General features: G+C 50.6%; 1 protein-coding gene across 1 annotated transcript in view; it reads left to right on the top strand.

Annotated features, from left to right (window-relative positions):
* ZNF384 (zinc finger protein 384) overlaps window positions 1-20,204 on the top strand; it is a 56,882-nt gene that overhangs the window by 33,424 nt on the left and 3,254 nt on the right. The window contains 3 exon segments of the mRNA XM_060236898.1: window positions 14,396-14,620; window positions 15,209-15,391; window positions 16,300-16,378. Of these exon segments, the coding sequence (XP_060092881.1) occupies window positions 14,396-14,620; window positions 15,209-15,391; window positions 16,300-16,378 (487 nt within the window).

The following is a 20,204-nucleotide window of genomic DNA, read 5'->3' on the forward strand; positions in this document are numbered from 1 at the left end:
CCTCCCCCATTTATTTGACTTCCTTCCTGTCTTGCAGCTTTCAAACATCTGATGTTCATGTCTTGCGGCTCTCAAACATCTGGCATTTATTCTATGTGGCTCATAGGTTAAGCAAGTTTGGCCACCGCTGATATACAGGGTGGTGACTTGTTCTTGTATCCATTTCATTGTATCTGAGGAAGTGGGCGTGCGCACGAAAGCTTATTTATTGAAGAAAACTTAATTGGTCTTAAAGGTGCCTCTGGATTCTAACTTTGTTGTGTTGCTTTGGACCAACACGGCAGCCCACCTGGATGGGAATTAAAGCAGATTATACCATTCTTTTTTCCTCCGTTTTATCCTCACAACAACCCTGTGAGGTAAGTTAGGCTGAATGCCTGCTCATAGAATCATAGAGTTGGGAGGGACCTCCAGGGTCATCTAGTCCAACCCCCTGCACAATGCAGGAAACTCACAAACACTTCCCCCTAAATTTACAGGATCTTCATTGCTGTCAGATGGCCATCTAGCCTCTGTTTAAAAACCTCCAAGGATGGAGAGCCCACCACCTCCCGAGGAAGCCTGTTCCACTGAGGAACTGCTGTAATGGTCAGGAAGTTCTTCCTAATGTTGAGCCGGAAACTCTTTTGATTTAATTTCAACCCATTGGTTCTGGTCCTACCTTCTGGGGCCACAGAAAACAATTCCACACCATCCTCTAGATGACAGCCCTTCAAGTGCTTGAAGATGGTGATCATATCACCTCTCAGCCGCCTCCTCTCCAGGCTAAACATGCCCGGATCCTTCAACCTTTCTTCATAGGACTTGGTCTCCAGACCGCTCACCATCTTCATCGCCCTCCTCTGGACCCGTTCCAGCTTGTCTATATCCTTAAAATGTTCATGATTAGCTCAAGTAACTTCCATGGCAGAGTGGGGATTTGAATCTGCATCTCCCAGATCCATTTTGGCTCTCCGTCTTTGGGTCAACTTTACAAATGTTGGGGACACCTCACAGAGTTTTTACAATGGGGTAATGTATGCGAAGTGCTTTAGAACCGGGGCTTTTTTTTTTTAGCAGAAGTGCAGTTCTGGCTGGCTTGGCATCAGGGGGTGTGGCCTAATATGCAAGTGAGTTCCTCCAGGGCGTTTCTAACTATTTTGAAAATGAGTTCCTCCAGCTGATATCAAGGGGGCGTGGCCTAATGTGTAAATGAATTCCTGCTGGGCTTTTTCTACCAAAAAAGCCCTGCTTGGAACACTTGAAAGAGCTGCGTTAATGTCAAAGAGAGGCTCCTTGCTGGGTGATTTCTGCAAGCGTACCTCGTTGCCCTGTTCCTTGTGAATGCAGCGTACAAGGGCCACTGCATGTGTAATCTGTACAAGGGTACACCTGAGCTTCAGACAGGAGGGATTTGACAATGAAGGATGAAATCCTTCCATTCTTGCCCGTCACTATGGCATGTTTTCCCCTGAAGTCGAGGTTCTTATCCTTTTTAATCCACCACTACCCACCGGGCATGCAGCATGCAGCATAATCATCAAGCTGTCTCTCCGAGCTGCGATATAAAGCAGCACGCCCGGGAAAGCCGTTTTACTTCCATAGGTATCTTTATGACAAAGGCGTACGAGACACGGATGTCAGATGTACATTCAGCGAGATCTTTTTTTTGCGCCTGGCGGCTGTCAGCCAGCGGTTTCTTAACGTCAGGCTCGATTTCTTCTATGCCATGTGCCAATTCTGTTTTAAGGGCCTGCGGGAGAAATTGAGGATCTGGGGTTTTATCTTTCAGGCGAGCTGAGCGATATAAAACAACTCTCTTCCTTCGGCTGTCTGAAGTCATTGCGAGTGGGGAGAAGGGGCCTCTGAGAATTTCGGATCAGTTCCCCCCCCCCCCCATTTGCCCCCAGAAGTTCTGTCCGTCACCCTGTTGATTAAAGTTGCAAACCGCCACATCCGGCCCATGCAAAGAACAAGAAACACAGTGGCTTTTATTGGGGTCGCCCGAGGTGACGCAAAACGCTGTGGAAGCTGTTAAACTTGTCAGAACTCTTCTCCAGGCTAGAAGGAGACTTCTGACAAGCTCAAAAGTTTGCATAATGTTTTGTGTCATTTCGATTGGCCCTGACAAAACGATTTTGTATCCCGTTGGCTGCCCAGGGTAGATTGGGCGGTTGCTTACTGTTCCACATGCGCCTCTCCTGGAATTGTCTGCTTGTGTGGATTGCCCCTGTTAAAAGAACCATCACAAGGGAGGTGAGTGTATGACCTGGCTCCCTCAGCATTGTAATTCATAACACGCAGGGCTTTTTGTGTAGCAGGAGCTCCATTGCATATTAGGCCACACCTCCCTGATGTAGCCAGTCCTCCAAGAGCTTACATGACTCTATTTACAGGACCTACTGTAAGCTCTTGGAGGATTGGCTACATCGGGGAGGTGTGGCCTAACATGCAAAGGAGCTCCTACTACAAAATAAAGCCCTGATTCATGACGTGGGAAAGGCCATCAAGCCTGAAAGACCCAGATAGAACTGATTTGCTGCTGCACACGTAAAATAGGCTTTTAGGGCTCCTGGGATGGAATGGGGAACCATGGGGAAGCTAGAGCCCTGGTTATGACTCTCCACCAATACTCCCTCTGAGCTGAGTGTAGAGCCTTGTGAGCAAAAATTCTACTTCATGAACTACTGCCATTGAAGTTGCAAGTGAGTGATTTGGCTATTGTGTAAATTAGTTTGCTCTGGGGCCATTTTTCCAGAGCGAAGACAAAAATGTGTGAGCCACAGGCTAAAAACTGGTGAGCTAGCTCACACTAAGCTCAGCTTTGAGGGAACACTGCTCTCCACACACACAGCCTTCCTTCCGTGATTCGCAAGAGCTCAGCAGGATCGCCTCGGTCTGCACTTAAGGGCTAATAGCTTTTAACGAAAAGAGGGGAAACTGTGTGTTCAGTCAGGTATCCTGTTCCGTTCTGTTCCCATGCTCCTGCGCCACATGCCTCATATTATCGTCTTTATATGCCGTTCTTCCTCCAAAGGGCAGTGTTCCCTTTGTCTTTTTAAAAAAAAATTGTATGCACAACAACCCTGTGAGGTTGGGTCAGCTGAGAGACAGTGACTTGCCCCGGGTCAAGCAGCAGACTTCGTTGCGGCGTGTGCCTTTGAACCTAGGCTTCTCTGGCACTTTTAACCGCCACATTGGCTTTTTTCCCAGGCATTTCATCGAAACGGAATGTCTCCCATTCAGTAATATGCACGTCCTTTTGGGCGGCGGAGGGTCTCTTTTGAAGAGATCTTTAAAAGGCAGTCCGTGTTGCGAGCGGGTGCTTCACACCAATTTTTTTTTCCCTCCGAAAAAGGAACGGCGCTTTGGAGCTCTTAATTGGGAAAGCGAAAGGCCTACGGGGACAGGAGCTGGCTTCCTCCACGGTGGCCCTCTCTCCTCTGGAAGTTCATTTTCAATTATGTAAAGCCGAAGGCGGGGATGCGTGCCTCGGCAGCCGAACCTGGCTTTGGAATTGATAGCCCCCCGGAGGGCTTGCCGCCTCTTGCTCTCTCTGACTCCCACAGACGGACGGGCGTCTATGTCGGGGGACAGCCCCTTTATGAGGATTCTGCCAACTGACTGCCCAGGAAGGAAGCGTCAGCTTGCTGATGAGCCGCTCCTGGACCGAAGGCATTGATGAGGCTGGCCGCTCTTAATGGGAACAGAAGCCAAGCTCAGACAGCATGAAGGAGGAAAGAGACAGACTGCCCTCATACTCCGCAGACGGGGGCTTTAGAATCTCTTATCTTAATTTGATGCAAATCAGCCATTTACATACACTTTTTGTTCCTCGGCCGTCTCGGATTTTCATGCAAGGGCTACCCCATGCCTGTGTTCAGAATGTGGAGTGGTTGGGCTTGCCCTTGAAAGGGGAATGGGCAATTTCTTGAAGCCAGCAACAGGCACGTTCATATTTGTTTTATATCCTGCCATTCTCCCCAATGGAGACCCAAAGTGGATTACGTCGTCCTCCTCTGCTCTTTTTTATGCTCACAACAGCCCTGTGAGGAAGGTAAGGCTGGGAATGTGTGACTGGCCCAGGGTCATCCAGCAAGCTTCCATGGCAGAATGGGGATTCGAACCTGGGTTTCCCAGATCCTAGTCCAACATGGTATAGAAGCAGAAGAAGAACACAGATTTATACCCCGCCCTTCTTTCTGAATCAGAGACTCCCGAGCGGCTTATCATCTCTTATATCTTCTCTCCCCACAACAAACACCCTGTAAGTTGGGTGGGGCTGAGAGGGCTCTCACAGCAGCTGCCCTTTCAAGGACAACCTCTGCCAGAGCTATGGCTGACCCAAGGCCATGCCAGCAGCTGCAAGTGGAGGAGTGGGGAATCAAACCCAGATAAGAGTCTGCACAGTTAACCACCAGGCCGAGCTAATAGAAATAACGTTCACAATTGTATCATCCCAAAACAATCCCCCCCCCCCCCCAAACCCGTCCCTGGCAAAATTGTCTTCCACAAAACTGGCCCCTGGTGCCAAAAAGGTTGGGGACCGCTGGTTTAACACCCTCCAAAGAAGGAGAGCTCACCGCCTCCCAATGAAGCCTGTTCTACTGGGAAACCATTCTTACTGTCAGGTGCTTAATGGAAAACTCTTTTGATTGAATTTCAATCTGTTGGCTCTGGTCCACCTTTCTGGAGCAACAGAAAACAACTCTGCACCATCCTCTATATGTCAGTCCTTCAGGTACTTGAAGATAGTCATCATACCACCTTTCAGTCATCTCTTCTCCAGGCTAACCTTACCCAGCTCCTTCAGCCTTTCCTCATAGGACTTGGTCTCCAGACGCCTCGCCGTCTTTCTCGCCGTCCTGTGGACACATTCCAGATTATCTGTATTTTAAATTATGGTGCCCAAAACTGCACACAATACTCTAGGTGAGGTCTAACCAGAGCAGAGTAAAGCTGCCTGCAGCTTGTGCATCATCTTTATCCTTCATGCAGGGCAGGCCCTGCCACTGGGCAAGCTGGGCAATTGCCTAGGGTGCTGGCCTTTGGGGGCACCAAGTTGGGCACCCCCATGTTACTTGGTGCAGGGGGGCACTTAGCGGAAATTGCCTGGGGATGCTAGACAGCCGAGGGCCAGCTCTGCCTTCAGACACAAGACATCAGTCTATAGGAAACTGAAAGTAATTCTTGGCAATGTGACATGGCTTCTATTCTATGGAGATCTCAACACTTTGCTTATGGGGGCGTCATACTTTTTTCACTGTGTTTGATGGGTTGTTGACTCTTGGCCTTTTTTCTAGTTTTGGTCTCCAGTAACGCATCTTGTATATCTTTGTATTAATTAAACTGAAATAGGCCTAATCCTGTGACCAGTTTGTTACGGATTTAGTAGCCCATCACTGGAAGTCCTCCCTTGCTAACTCCATTCTTCATTTATATGCTTTCTGTCCCAAAAGATTCTAATGGATGCAGCCCTGGGCATTTACACACAGCATGGGAACCAACTGGTAGAGTTCTTTCTGCATCGGGCCACTGTGGGCTGAGTGCTCTGCCATAAAGGGGGTGGGGAGAGGACTCCCTAAACTTAGAAAACTAACAAAGAGAAGAGTTCAGACCCAGCAGCTTGGGGAATGCATTTAAAGTTAACGTTGCTTTCTTTCCACCTCTCCCTGCCCATATATTTCCCTCCTTCCCCTCCCTCCTCCCTTCCCTCTGGCTCCCAAACTTCTGACATTTATTGTATCTGGCGCTTACATTAGGCATGTTTGGCCACCCCTGATATTGGGGAATCCTGTTTTGTGGCTTGCTTCGGGAGCATTTTTTTAATGCAACCTCCTCCCTTCTGTGCTGCAGTGGTACAGTCCAGGAGGGACTGTTCACAATATCGCTTGGGCTAACCCTTAGTTTAAGTCTGCCTGTTCAGCTCGCTTTAGAAAGCTCTATTGTCACCACGCCTTTGAGTTCAAAGAGTCTTTCTTTTCCCCCTCTGAGAGAAGCCTTAGCGGAGATTGAATCTTCCTGGTTAATCTATATCCGGTGTTGACTTGCCAGGCTTCTACAGATACTACCTCAAACTGTGACCAGATAATAAGGGGTGTTACGCCAGACAAAGTTGGTCCATTATCAACCCAGGGCTTCTGTTGAGCAGGAGCACAGTTCCGACTGGCTTGGTGTCAGGGGGTGTGGCCTAATATGCAAACAAGTCCCTGCTGGCCTTAGTCTAAAAAAAAAAAAAAGCCCTGTATCAGTCCATGTATTTAGAGGTCCACTGGACTTGTGCGGGGTAAAAAGAATGCCGAAGTATCTGAAACAAACAAAAAGTATAATAGAGATGTGGCCTGCGTTCAGTAAAGTCATCCTTCCAAACCAACGTGTATCTTATCACAGTTTGAGAGATGTGGGCTCTGGTTGGCGCAGCGGTTGGAGTATCCCACTCGAGTCTGGGAGAGCCGGGTTTGAATCCCCACTCTACCATTAGAACTGGCTGAGTGGTTTGGGGGCCAGTAACACCCACTCAGCCTAGTTTACCTTCACAGGGTCGTTGCAAGGACAAGACAGAGAGGAGAATGATGTCAAGTGGTTTTGGGTCCATGCTGAGATGAACATGGGGTGGAAACAAAGCAAGTAAATAAATAATGTTGGTCTTCGTCAGGGGTTGTTTTGTAGAAAGATAGGTGGTGGAGCTCATTAGCATACCTTATTGGCATATGCGCCCCCCCCCAGCCGAAAGCAACTTGATGCAAGAAAGGAGAGCCCCGGGCAAGCAAGGCCTGCTTGGGCTGGCTAGAGATCCAGCCAGCCCAAGCAGGCCTCGCTCACCTGGGGCTCTCTCTGGCCACCCCCCCTCCATAGTCAAAAAGCCAGCTAGCCACCCACCACCCCAAATCACATAAGAAGTGGAGAAAAGGTAGTGCGGGCTTTTCCAGGGGTTATTGAGGGCTGCTGGTGGCTGGCTGACTGCCCCCTCTCCTAATCCAGAGATTGTTATGCAGCTGCACCTACTGTTCAATGGACCGAGTAGGTGGGTAGGGGGAGGGGGGACCATCAAAAAGGTTCAGGAACTGTGCGCCTGTGAGCTCCTGCTGCATTCAAGGCCTGGTCTTCACTATGACTGCCCAAGATCCCTCAAAAGCGACAGAGTCTGCATTCATCTTGAACCCTTGCTCCAGTCTGAGAGTTCAAGTGCGCCTAGACATTTCACAGGACTACGTGTCCATTCCATCGGCAGGCGGAGAGAGACACTTCCATTTCACCGCACTTTGTATGGTTAGCGGCCCTCTGTTTTGTCTGACTTTACTCTTGGGAAGCCGGCAAGCCTCGGGCAGTTTTCGCCAAGCTTTGTCGACGCCGTCTCGGACCTGCCAATCACAGCAGAGGAGAAGATCTTCGCCCGCCGAGAGCGTGTGCGGCAGCCAATAACGTTGTAGCGTTCTGAGAAACCTTGGGCCAGCCGATGCACCTTTTGGCTTCTGCGTCTTAGCTGTTTGTTTCATTTACAATCTACCTTCCGCTCTGAGGCTCAAGGCACATTACCAAATATCAGAGTCCATTTAATCAAAACAACGCCGGCAGGACTCAGATTATGGCAATGGAAAACAGCCTTTTCTGCCTCCCCTAAAATACTAGAACTTGAGGGTCTCCACTGAAGCTGGTGGGCAGTAGATTCAGGATAAGAAAGCACTACTTTTAAGAGAGCCCCATGGCGCAGAGTGGTAAAGCTGCAGTACTGCAGTCCTAAACTCTGCTCACAACCTGAGTTAGATCCCAGCGGAAGCTGGTTCAGGTAGCTGGCTTGAGGTTGATTCAGCCTTCCATCCTTCCAAGGTCGGTAAAATGAGTACCCAGCTTGCTGGGGGGAAAGTGTAGATGACTGGGGAAGGCAATGGCAAACCACCCCGTAAAAAGTCTGCTGTGAAAACGTTGTGAAAGCAACATCACCCCAGAGTCAAAAATGACTGGTGCTTGCACCTTTACCTTTATGCAGTTGTATACGATAGCCATCACTTCATTGTCCAAAGATACTGGATGCCATCCAACATCCCGTATTCTGGGCACCACATAACCCATTTAGGCTGCAGAGAGCTTCCTGGGCTGCATGTGGACATCACTGGGGAGTGTGCTGTCATTGTGTAGATGCAGTTTCTTGCACCTCTTTTTTCCTGCATCCTGTAGCACTCAATGCCTAGTGTAGTACGCCATCTAACAATCTTTGGGAAAGGCCCTGAGAGTCAGTTTGGTGTGGTGGCTAAGTGTGCGGACTCTTATCTAGGAGAACCGGGTTTGATTCCCCACTACTCCCCCTGCAACTGCTGGAATGGCCTTGGGTCAGCCATAGCTATCGCAGGAGTTGTCCTTGAAAGGGCAGCTTCTGGGAGAGCCCTCTCAGCCCCCCTCACCTCACAGGGTGGGTGTTGTGGGGGAAGAAGATAAAGGAGATTGTAAGCCGCTCTGAGTCTCTGATTTAGAGAGAAGGGTGGGATATAAATCTGCAATTCTTCTATGTTAAGATGGTACAGTCTCAAAGGCTGGGCTTCAAGCAGGTGCTCCACTGGCAACGTCTTTCTTCCCCACCCCTTTCCATTTTCTGCCCCTCGTTCTTCTTTGCTTGCTTTGTTTAAGATGCTTTCACACATGCTGAATGTTACAGTTTCAATCCAGCGACCATTTGGAAGTGAATTTTGCCATTTCACACCGTAAAATTCTGCTGCTAATTGCATTGAAAGTGGGCGGAAAGTGCATTTTTCAGCGTGCGTGGAAGCACCCTTATGCTCCACCTTTCTCACTCAGAGCAGCGTACGCCATTCTCCTCTCCTCTGATCCTACCCTCATGACAGTCCTGCGAGGTCGGCTGGGCTGAGTGGGTGTGGCCGGCCCGAGGTCAACAGCAAGCTTGGAAGGCAGAGTGGGGATTCTAGTCTGACACCCGCCAGTTATCAGGCACAACGGACCCCGGGGCATGCTTTGGCGGGTAAATTTACAACCCGTTGGTGGAAAGGAAACTCTCAACACGCAGTGCAAATTTACGTCTTCACATTTAATCAATTTTTTTAAAAAATCAAACTCTCAGGATGCATATGCAGTGGAAAGCTGCTGCATACGCCCGGGAGGTCGTTACGTTCGGCCTCCAACATCGGTTGGCTGCCCCGGCCCAAAAGACGCCCACCTTGCCTCAATTAGGGCCAGGGCTTTTTCAGTCCTGGCCCTGACCTGGTGGAATCAGCTCCCTACAGAGATCGGGGCTCTACCTGGCTTATTAGAAGAAGAAGAGGAATTGCAGATTTATACCCCGCCCTTCTCTCTGAATCAGAGACTCAGAGCGGCTTACAATCTCCCATATCTTCTCCTCCCCACAACAGACACCCTGTGAGGTGGGTGAGGCTGAGAGGGCTCTCACAGCAGCTGCCCTTTCAAGGACAACCTCTGCGAAGGCTATGGCTGACCCAAGGCCATTCCAGCAGCTGCAAGTGGAGGAGTGGGGACTCAAACCCGGTTCTCCCACATAAGAGTCCACACACTTAACCACTACACCAAACTGGCTCTTCCGTAGCTTTCTGTAGGGCCTGTAAACAGAGCTGTTCCAGCAGGCTTTTAGTTGAGGCTGCGGGCGTCTATTCTTGCTCTGGTTCGCCTCCCCTGCCAGCACTATCGCCTGTGCTATAAACGGAATAATATCTCCCATCTCTAAGGGATATCATGATGTGAGATGGCCAGGCTGGGCAATATGTGATTATGGTTTCTTTTCTGAGTGCTGTTGAGTTGGCTGTTTTTAAAACGTATTTATTGTGTTTCAGGGGTGGCCAATGATAGCTCTCCAGATGTTTTTTTGCCTACAAAAAAGCTGCAGTTCCATACAGGATAAGCGCTCACAACAAGCTCCGGGGCAAAGTCACCATAGAATGGAAGTCCCTTCCATCTTTGTGGATGGTTTGTCACCTCACCTGTAAACATACTCTGGTCCCTCCTGCAGAGTTAGCAGAAATGCTATACACAGGCCCCCGCGGAGGGTGAGGGCGACATTGCTGGTGCGTTGTGTCTCTGCCTTGGAGCACACGCGCTGCCCGATTGCCATTGCTTTCAGCTCCGAGGCGCAGGAGATGTGCTGCTGCGCTCACAGGTGGGCCTAAATCAGTCCCCCCTCCCAGGTCAGGCTCTAGGCAGTCACCTGGGGCTGCCTAATGGACGGGTCGGCCTTGGCTATGCAGAACCTCAAAAGGAGGGAAAAAGATAAAGCCTTTAGACTACTGCTGCTCCCTTTAGGTAGGTGAACCTTGCGGCTGCTAGCTACTATCACAACCAAGCTATATCTCCCTGCCCCCCCCCCTTCCCCAAGGCTGGATCCTGCCAAACTTATGACTCTTTCCCAATCACCGGGCTTATCAAATTATAGGCTTATTCAACCCTTATCAATTACACCGCTGCACACCACTGGCGAGACAGTGTGCAACTGCAATAAAAAAGGCCAATGCCGTGCTAGAAATTATTAGGAAGGGAATTGAAAACAAATCAGCCAGTCTCATAATGCCCCTGTATAAATCGATGGTGAGGTCTCATTTGGAGTACTGTGTACAATTCTGGTCACCATACCTCAAAGAAGATATAGCATTGGGAAAGGTCCAGAAAAGGGCAACTAGAATGATTAAAGGATCGGAACACTTTGCCTATGAAGAAAGATTACTTGTGGCAATTTAACTTGGAGAAATGTCAACTGAGGGATGGCATGATAGAGGATTACAAGATTTTGCATGGGATAGAGAAGGTAGAGAAAGAAAGACTTTTCTCCCTTTCTCGCAATACGAGAACGCGTGGACGTTCAATGAAATTGCTGAGCAGTCGGGTTAGAACTGATAAAAGGAAGTCCTTCTTCACCCAAACAAGGGTGATTAACCCATGGAATTTGCTGCCACAGGAGGTGGTGGCAGCTACAAGCATAGACAGCTTCAAGAGGGGATTGGATAAAACTGGTAGAGCCAGTTTGGTGTAGTGGTTAAGTGTGTAGACTTTGTGGATGGTTTGAGACAACCAGGTTTGATTCCCCAGTCCTCCACTTGCACCTGCTGGAATGGCTTTGGGTCAGCCATAACTCTGGCAGAGGTTTTCCTTGAAAGGGCAGCTGCTGTGAGAGCCCTCTCACAGGGTGTCTGTTGTGCTGGGAGGAAGATAAAGGAGATTGTGAGCCACTCTGAGATTCGGAGTGGGGGGGGGCAGGATATACAATTTCTTTTTGTTTGCAGAGGTCCATCAGTGGCTATTAGCCACAGCATATTGTTGGAACTCTGTCTGGGGCAAGTGGTGCTCTGTATTCTTGGTGCTTGTGGGGAGCACAGTGGGAGGGCTTTCAGTGTCCTGGCCCCACTGATGGACCTCCTGATGGCACCTAGTTTTGGCCACTGTGTGACACAGGGTGTTGGACTGGATTGGCCATTGGCCTGATCCAACATGGCTTCTCTTCTGTTCTTATGGCTCTGTACCTTTAGAGGAAACCCACCAAGCTCTCAAGGGCACTTTACTGTTTTGTGGTTAACAGTTGATCCTAATATCTCTCTTTCTGAAGTGTATATGTGTTAAAAAAAAAACAGACATGGGTTTGAAGCAGCAAAGCATTAGAAGCAGCCTGGGTTAGAAGCAGCTCTGTAGCTCAGTGGCAGAGCATCTACTTGGCATGCAGAAGGTCCCCGGTTCAATCCCCGGCATCTTCAGTTATAAAAGGATCAGGGAGAGCACGCCATGCGAAAGACCTCTGCCCGAGACCCTGGAGACCTGCTGCCAGTCTGAGTAAACAGTGTTGACCTTGGTAGTTCAAAGGTCTGATGCAGTATAAGGCTGCTTTGTGTGTTCGGTGCGCATGAGAATGACCGCTTGCAATGGGGAAGAGTGATTTGTGAGAATCTAAAGCTTTTGCGAGGCAGCAGCATCCTCTGTAATGCAAGTTTTATAGACTAAGGGTCGAGTGAGCATAATCATGGTATCGCAGCAGCCTCAGGCATCGTGGAAAGGTGGGATAGAAATGTTTTTAATTAGCCCTGCCCTGGATAGGCCAGGCAAGCCCAGTCTCGTCAGATCTTGGAAGCTAAGCAGGGTCAGCCATGGAAAGCACTCGGGCGGGAGACCTCTGAGGAATACCAGGGCCAGGACACAGAGGCAGGCAATGGCAACATCCTAGCTCCACCAGAGGTCACCGTGACTTCCGGGCATGCAAGCCTGCACGCACACGCACACACACACACACACACAACTTAAAAAAAAATGTTAGCTATGTTGCATTACTTCAATGCAAGCTGTGCGCAAATCACAAAATTCCGAAAGCAAAGTTATGTCTGTCCCTCCCCCCTCCTCCCCCCCAAAAATGCTTGCCCGTCATGAATACGCAGGTTTCCCTGGTTCAACTGCAGAACAATTAAGGTTTGCACGGCATCCTTTCTATCACTGAGATCCCGGGGACTGAGACGTTGGCCTTCTGAAACGGGGCAACGGGTTGGCAGAAGATGGCAGTCCAAGGGGGCAGCAGGTGCTGATGATCTCAGGTGTCTTCCGCTGAGCGAGGTGGCGTAGTGGTGGGAGCGGAGCTTGCTGAGTTGAGCGCTCTTGCCCCACCTACCTGAGGGGGTGGGGTTGGGAGGATAAAATGGGGGATGGGAGAGCCATCTTTGCTACCCTGAGCTCCTTGGAAGCAGGGCAGGGTGAAAATGTACTGTATAAATGTACTATATAACTGAATAAGCTGCAAATCGCTTCTTCCTTTGCTCGAAAAAGTGCACGGCTGTACTCCGTAGGCTTTTGGATTGCATGGTTATTACTGTAAACGTGGCCTTGAATTTGAGGGTAAAGAAGGCTGTTGCTCACAATTGTTGGGTCCAACAAGATCTGGATGTGGCAGGATGTTCCCTGTGTTTCCCTTTTCTTCTTGCACGTTTCTCTCTCTCTCTCTCTCTCTTTTTTGCTTGTACGGATCCCACGACTTCAGCTATCCGTTTTGCAGGGGTTAAAAGGGACTGTTCCGGAAAGAGGGATTTGTGGGGGGGGAATTAAACCCAGGGCCCAAATGATACACTTAATAATGTACTTTCAGTCCACTTTCCAAGTGCATTTTACTGTGTGAACTGGCAAAATCCAGTTGGAATCCAGTCAGAAAGTGCATTATTTAGTGCGTGAAACCACAGCCTCAGTGTCTCTCTGGCCGTGTTCACTGGGCTTTTGCCAGCCACGGTTCCTTTTGCTTATAGGATGATGGGCATCCGGTGCTCCCTCTGAGCTGTGGAGTCTTGTGAGCAAAAATTCTACTTTGTGAGCTACTGGCATTAAAGTTGCAAGCTGCTGCATCAATTAAGTTTGCTCTGGGGCCATCCTTCCTGAGCTAAGACAAAAATGTGCGAACCGGAGGCTAAAAAAACTGTGAGCTAGCTCACACTAACTCAGCACTACGGACATCTATCTGAATGGAATAATAGCTGCCCTCTGTGTGTTCTGTGTATCCTGACCTGGATGGCCCATGTTGGCCTGCTCTCATCAGGTCTTGGGAGCTAAGTAGGGTCAACTCTGGTTAGTTCTTGGACGGGAGGACCACCAAGGGAGTCCAGAGTTGCTGTGCAGAGGCAGGCAGTGGCAAGCCCCGTCCCTGTTCCTCTCTTGCCTTAAAAACCCCACAGAGTCGCTGTAAACGCTGATGCTAATCAAGACCACTCAGTAATTCATCCAGGGTGTAGGAGCATATGAAAGCTGCCTTTTACTGAATCAGACCCCGGGTCCATCAAAGTCAGTATTGTCTACTCAGGCTGGCAGCAGCTCTCCAGGGTCTCAAGCTGAGGTTTTTCACGCCTACTTCCCTGGACCCTTTTTAGTTGGAGATGCCAGGGATTGAACCTGGGGCCTTCTGCTTACCAAGCAGATGCTCTACCACTGAGCCACCGTCCCTTCCGGGGGTGCTTTCGAACAAAGGATCGGGCTGTTGTAGCACCTGATGGCCAGGCAAAGACTCAGTTTGTCTGTAGAGCTTGGCCCTGGTATAGGGTTGCTGGATACAGGTTGAGAAGCTCCCTGGAGATTTGGGAATGGAGCATGGGGAGGACAGGGATCTCAGTGGGGTACAATGCCATGGAGTTCACCCTCCCGAGCATCCGTTTCCTCCAGGGAAACTGCTCTCTGTAGTCTGGAAATTAACTGTAATTCCAGGGGATCCTCCGGTTCCACCTGAAAGCTGGCATCCCTATCACTATGTGTTCTGTGCAGCAGGTGCCCTGCTGGAATTTATTCCAGGAAACAGCAGCAAGCCATAGCACCTTGGAGTTGGGCGATGTCCCAGGAACGGGGATAGTCTCTGCCCTGGAGTGGTGCCTTCCCTTGATCTGCCACAGGTGGCGCCAGAGAGCACCGAATTGCCCTGCTGCCCCCCGCATGATTCTCTCTTCCTCCTTTCCAGGTGCCGGATGTGTTCCCTGACCTTCTACTCCAAGTCGGAGATGCAGATCCACTCCAAATCCCACACGGAGGCCAAGCCGCACAAGTGCCCCCACTGCTCCAAGAGCTTCGCCAACAGCTCCTACCTGGCCCAGCACATTCGTATCCACTCGGGGGCCAAGCCCTACACCTGCAGCTACTGCCAGAAAGCGTTCCGCCAGCTCTCCCACCTACAGCAGCACACACGGTAAGGGCCGCGGAGGCGGGGGCAGGCCGGGGGAAGAACGCCATCCGCAGCGCATGCCCGCTGGCCTCTCAGCTTGGGGAGACTGCTCGGGGCGGTTCTCTCCGTTCGCCGCAGGTGGTGGTCTCCCTTAGATGGCGTGGTGGGTCAGGGCGCCCCTTCCCTTGTTGCGTGCTCGCAGCCCCTCCCCCCCGTTGGTGGGAAGGTGCAAGGTCAGGGACTGCCCCAGATAAGCCGAGAAGGGCTGTTTAGCTGTCGGAGGCAGGGGTCTGTCAAATCGAGAGTTGCAGGATCGGCAGCTTCTTCCCACCCCTTCCAAACTTATAGCGCAGCATCCTTCCCTGCAGCTCTGGCCCTAGATTCCCCCTTGCACACACTTCTGCCACTGCTACACCTCCTCTCTCTGGCACCCCATGGTCTAGTCGGGTCTTGCCCTTTCTCTCCCTTCTGGGGAAGCTCAAAGAGGCCCGACCTGGGTTTTTTCTCCGGGCGTCCCCCGACAGCATGGTGCCGTTCATCATGTTGTCTTTGCCAGCCGGCTGGCGGTCGTGTCCAACTGCTGCCCCTGCTCCTCCTCCTCCTCTTCGGCAGGATCCACTCCAAGCTCCACACAGCGATTGTCAAGCCACACAAGTGCCCTCACTGCTCCAAGAGCTTCGCCAACACGTCCTACCTGGCCCAGCACCTCCGCATCCACTCGGGGGTCAAACCCTACACGTGCCGTTACTGCCAGAAGGCGTTCCGCCAGCTCTCCCACCTGCAGCAGCACACACGGTAAGGGCCAAGGAGGCTGGGGGCCCAGCCTGGCCCCCCGTGCCGTCAGCATGCACCTTTTTGGAGCACGCGCGCCCAGCATGCAGGGGGGGGACGGGCGGGCGGGGAAGGCGACTGGCTGTGTCGGACCGGAAGGAGGCGGGGCCCGCCTGAGAAGATGGAGTGGGGGCCGCAGAGGAGACACGTACCATGCCAGGGCTGAGGTGGGCATGTTGTAGCCCCAGGATCCCTTGTCATTCCCCCGCCCCCAGAGAGCCCCTCAGAGAAAGAGAGAGAGGCAGGCACGGGTGATAGGGATCCCACTCAACAGGGAGGCAGAGGGGTAGCAGGAGGTGGAGCTTGCAGAAGCTTCCATTGACATTGTGGGGCAGGGTGGGTGGGTGTGGGAGTAGAAAGGCAAATGGTATTTCCTTGAACAGTTTCAGCCTTGTAGGGGAGTGTGGGAGGCTTTTGGTGCTGGGAAGGGAGAAAGCAGGCGAACCATGGGAGAAAGCAGGCGAACTGTGGGGTCGTCCTTTTTGGTCTTGTCATGGAGGGCCGTATAAAACCACCCCACTAGTTCCGCTCGGGGTCGGAGGTCCTCCTCCTCCAGTCCCCTCCCTCAGCAGCACCGCAAATGACTTGTGACGATCCTGAGCTTCCCTCTTGCTTGTGAACCGCTGATCCCTCCACTCGCCTCTTTTTTGCACCGCCCAGCACACTTTTCACTCTTAGCGAACCAAATTAAGCTGGAGGAGGGATGCGGGGCTGCTCCGAGGTGAGGCTGGGCTGGTGGAGGGTCGTATCTCTCCCGCTTGTTGGGTCTCGGGGGCTTTTGCGGCTTCGCGTCCGGGAGTGGGCTTCGGTGCCGGTTTCTTCCCTTCTTGTAATCCTTGCTCTGGTGCTCTTTTTCTCCCCCCCTGCGGTAGGATCCATACTGGAGACCGGCCCTACAAATGCGCTCACCCGGGGTGTGAGAAGGCTTTCACACAGCTCTCCAATCTGCAGGTAAGAGCCCATGTTCGCTGCTTGCTGCCTCCTGGGAAAGCAGGGTGATGCCCCTCCAGAATCTCTGAAGCAATAGCTGGAAAGAACATGATTGCTACCGAGGGAGCCATTACTCGCTTTCAGGCAAGGGGCAGGCGAAGAGTGGCATTGCTGCTCTCGCTGAATCCTGATTTGCCCTCGAGGTTGTTCATTCGTGTCCTGGAACTGAAAGTGCAGAAAAGGAGAAAGTCTGGCAGGGCACAATCATGGGGCAAAGCCCGGGGTGGTGGGCAGAGAATTGCTTTATGCAAGAAGAAGCTGACAAAGGTTTAGAAAGAATCCTGGCCGTGTTTCCTGCAGTCTGTGGAATGAGAAACGAACTCTTCGCTCGTTGTCGTCAGGCTGTTGCTATTAGCGTTGCATGTTTATGATCGATAACGGTTTGTTGTGCAGCAAATAAAACGGCAGTCTTGTTCTGCCGTGGGCTTCCTGCTTTGTCATAAGAGTTCCTTCAGGCTCTTTGCTTTCAGGGAACCGTCGAAGGCTTTAAGACGCGCGTCTCTCTTAAAGAGCAAACAAAAACGCTCCTGTGTGGGTGTTTTCTGTTATTGCGGTGCAGTTTGGCCTAGCGTTTAATTTCATGCATTGTTGCGAGAGGGTTGATAATAGTTGATAAGACGCTGCCCCAGTAGATAGCCCAGAACAGCTCTGCACAGTTTAGGGGGAATGATACCTAACACAGGTGTGAATCGTGGCACTTTGGTGTAGTGGTTAAGTGTGCGGGAGCCAGTTTGGTGTAGTGTTTAAGTGCGTGGACTCTTATCTGGGAGAACCAGGTTTGATTCCCCACTCCTCCACTCGCAGCTGCTGGAATGGCCTTGGGTCAGCCATAGCTCTCGCAGCGGTGGTCCTTGAAAGGGCAACTTCTGGGAGAGCTCTCTCAGCCCCACCCACCTTGCATTGTTTTTGTTGTGGGGGGGGGGGGAAGGTAAAGGGAATTGTGAGCCTCTCTGAGACTCAGAGTGAAGGGCGGGATATAAATCCAGTTTCTTCTTCTTGAGCCAGTTTGGTGTAGTGGTTAAGTGCGCAGACTCTTATCTGGGAGAACCGGGTTTGATTCCCACTCCTCCACTTGCAGCTGCTGGAATGGCCTTGGGTCAGCCATAGCTCTGGCAGAGGTTGTCCTTGAAAGGGCAGCTGCTGTGAGAGCCCTCTCCAGCCCCACCCACCTCACAGGGTGTCTGTTGTGGGGGAGGAAGGTAAAGGAGATTGTGAGCCGCTCTGAGACTCTTCGGAGTGGAGGGCGGGATATAAATCCAATATCTTTTTCTTCTTCTTGACCGGCCACAAAGTCAGAGCAGTCGCTCCCGCTTCACTGGGCATCAGGAAGGGGAAGGAATATCTGTTACCATTAGTCTGTGCACAGGTGTTCAGCATGTGATGAAGAGTAATGCTGTCTTGTTAGCACATTTAGGTTTTCACTTGAGGATTTTGGAGAGGGAAACAAGCTGTAGGAGGGGCGTTTTTTTGCATCCTTTTGGGCAGATCCATTTGAGGTGTAAGGTGAGATTCTAGCAGAGAGCTGGGGAAGGATGGGAAAGGAGCAACAAAAATGGCCAGAACGGGAAGAGAAATTGGTAGGAGGGTTTTGTCAGAGCGCTTTTGATAGCAGTACAGCTGATAGAACATGGGGGGGGGGGTGGGAAGCTAAAACTAGGGCAGGGCTCCTTATGATTCCCAATTAAAAGCAGGAGTTATAAAAGAGTAACCCAGTGGAACATATTTATTTATTTAGTCGATTTGTATTCCGCCCTTTCCCCAGAATGGGCTCAGGGCGGATAACATCGTTTTAAAATAACAGTTTTAAATAATACAGCTGGAAACAAATAAAATAGCAGCATATCAAGCAATACACGTTATAAACCAAATTGTCGACGGCAAAACGTCGGGTGGAAAGCTATAGCGCAGTATGAAAGCGTGACGTGTGTCGCGTGCATAAAATTATCAGCCCTTTTTGCAATAAACCGGTAGAACACAACCGATCTGGGTCAACAATGAAGTATCCAGCAAAGAAAGGCCCTGCTGGATCAGACCAATGGTCCATCTTCAGCATCCTGTGTGGTTAAAGTGAAAGAGGACTCAAAGGAACCATTATTAACACGAAAGTTCGTAAAAGCTGGCTTTTATGAACTTTCATGCTAATAACGGTTCCTTTGGGTCCTCTTTTGCTTTGTTAAAATCACTGTTATTCCTTCGTTTTGAGGGTTGTCACACGATGGCCAACCAGTTCCTCTGGAGGGCCAACAACAGGGCATAGAGGCTGAGGCCTTCCCTTGACGTTGTCTCCTTGCACTGGGGTTCAGAGGTTAACTGCCTCTGAATGTGGAGGTCCCCCTCAGTCTCCATGGCTAGTAGCCACTGATAGACCTAAAGTAAAGGTAGTCCCCTGTGCAAGCACCGAGTTGTTACCGCGGCTACAAGCATAGCCGGCTTCAAGAGGGAATTGGATAAAAATACGGAGCAGAGGTCCATCAGTGGCTATTGGTCACAGCATATTGTTGGAACTGTCTGGGGCCGTGATGCTCTGTATTCTGGGTGCTTGCAGGGGCGGGGGGGGGGTGGCAAAGTGGAAGGGCTTCTAGCCCCACTTATGAACCTCTTGATGGCACTTGGGGTTTTTTTGTCCACTGCGTGACACAGAGTGTTGGACTGGATGGGCCATTGGCCTGATTCAACATGGCTTCTCTTATGTTCTTATGCTCATAGAGTGATGTCACATCATGACGTTTTCTTGGCAGACTTTTTATGGGGTGGTTTGCCATTGCTTTCCCCAGTTATCTGCATTTTACGCCCAGCAAGCTGGGTACTCCTTTTACTGACCTCGGAAGGATGGAAGGCTGAGTCAACCTTGAGTCAGCTACTTGAACCCAGCTTCCGCCGGGATCAAATTCAGGTCATGAGCAGAGCTTGGATTTCAGTACTGCAGCTTATCACTGCGCCACGGGGCTCCTTGAATCTATCTAGCCCCTTTTAAAGCTGTCTGTTCTTGTGGCCATCACTATATCCTCTGGCAGCAAATTCCACATTTTATTCACTCGCCATGTGAAGAAGTATTTCCTTTTGCCCATCCGTACCCAGTAGCAGATTATTCGCAATTAATAGAAATGTGTGCGGTGGAATATTCAGGATATTTATTTCATTTAATTTAAGATAATATGAGATCCTGGGTAAAAAAAAAAAAAAGTGTTTCGTTATCCCTCCGATACCTTCTTTGGATTGAACGAAGAATATAAGACCGTGTCTGTACTGTTACCCATAGTAACAGAAGCTGCAGAAGTCATAACAGTGTCCGTGGCTCATAATAATCTGCGTAGCGATCTTACGGATGTGAAGGTGGGAAAGCAATAATGAAAGCATTAAATTGCAGAGGATCTAACAGGCCAGGAACTGTACTCAGTCCTGAAATCAATGCCTCACACGCATAACGCGGGCTCGTACAGAGTCAAATCCATCGGTCCTTGTTAGCCCAGTATTACCACACTGCATCAGTCACTTTTTCTGGTGGCCCTTGAACTGAAGACTCTAGAGGTTGTTAGCAAGGCCAATTGTGCTGGAGGCCATGCGCAGCCGCCGCCACATCCTTCTCTGCTAGGAGCCCAGCACATAGCAAGGAGGGCTGGAAGATCTTTGGAGAACCCACACCTTATTTGTACGGCTTCGGTACGCGTTATCTTTTGGGTGGCTCTCCAGCCGCAGATGATAAATTCTATATATAGACGCATGAACTGGCCCCTTAATTATAATCTTTCCGTTGTCACTGCTGTGGAGAGTAGCATAAGACTGCTGT

Source organism: Heteronotia binoei, chromosome 4, assembly GCF_032191835.1.
Source record: "Heteronotia binoei isolate CCM8104 ecotype False Entrance Well chromosome 4, APGP_CSIRO_Hbin_v1, whole genome shotgun sequence".
Classification (NCBI taxonomy): Eukaryota; Metazoa; Chordata; class Lepidosauria; order Squamata; family Gekkonidae; genus Heteronotia; species Heteronotia binoei.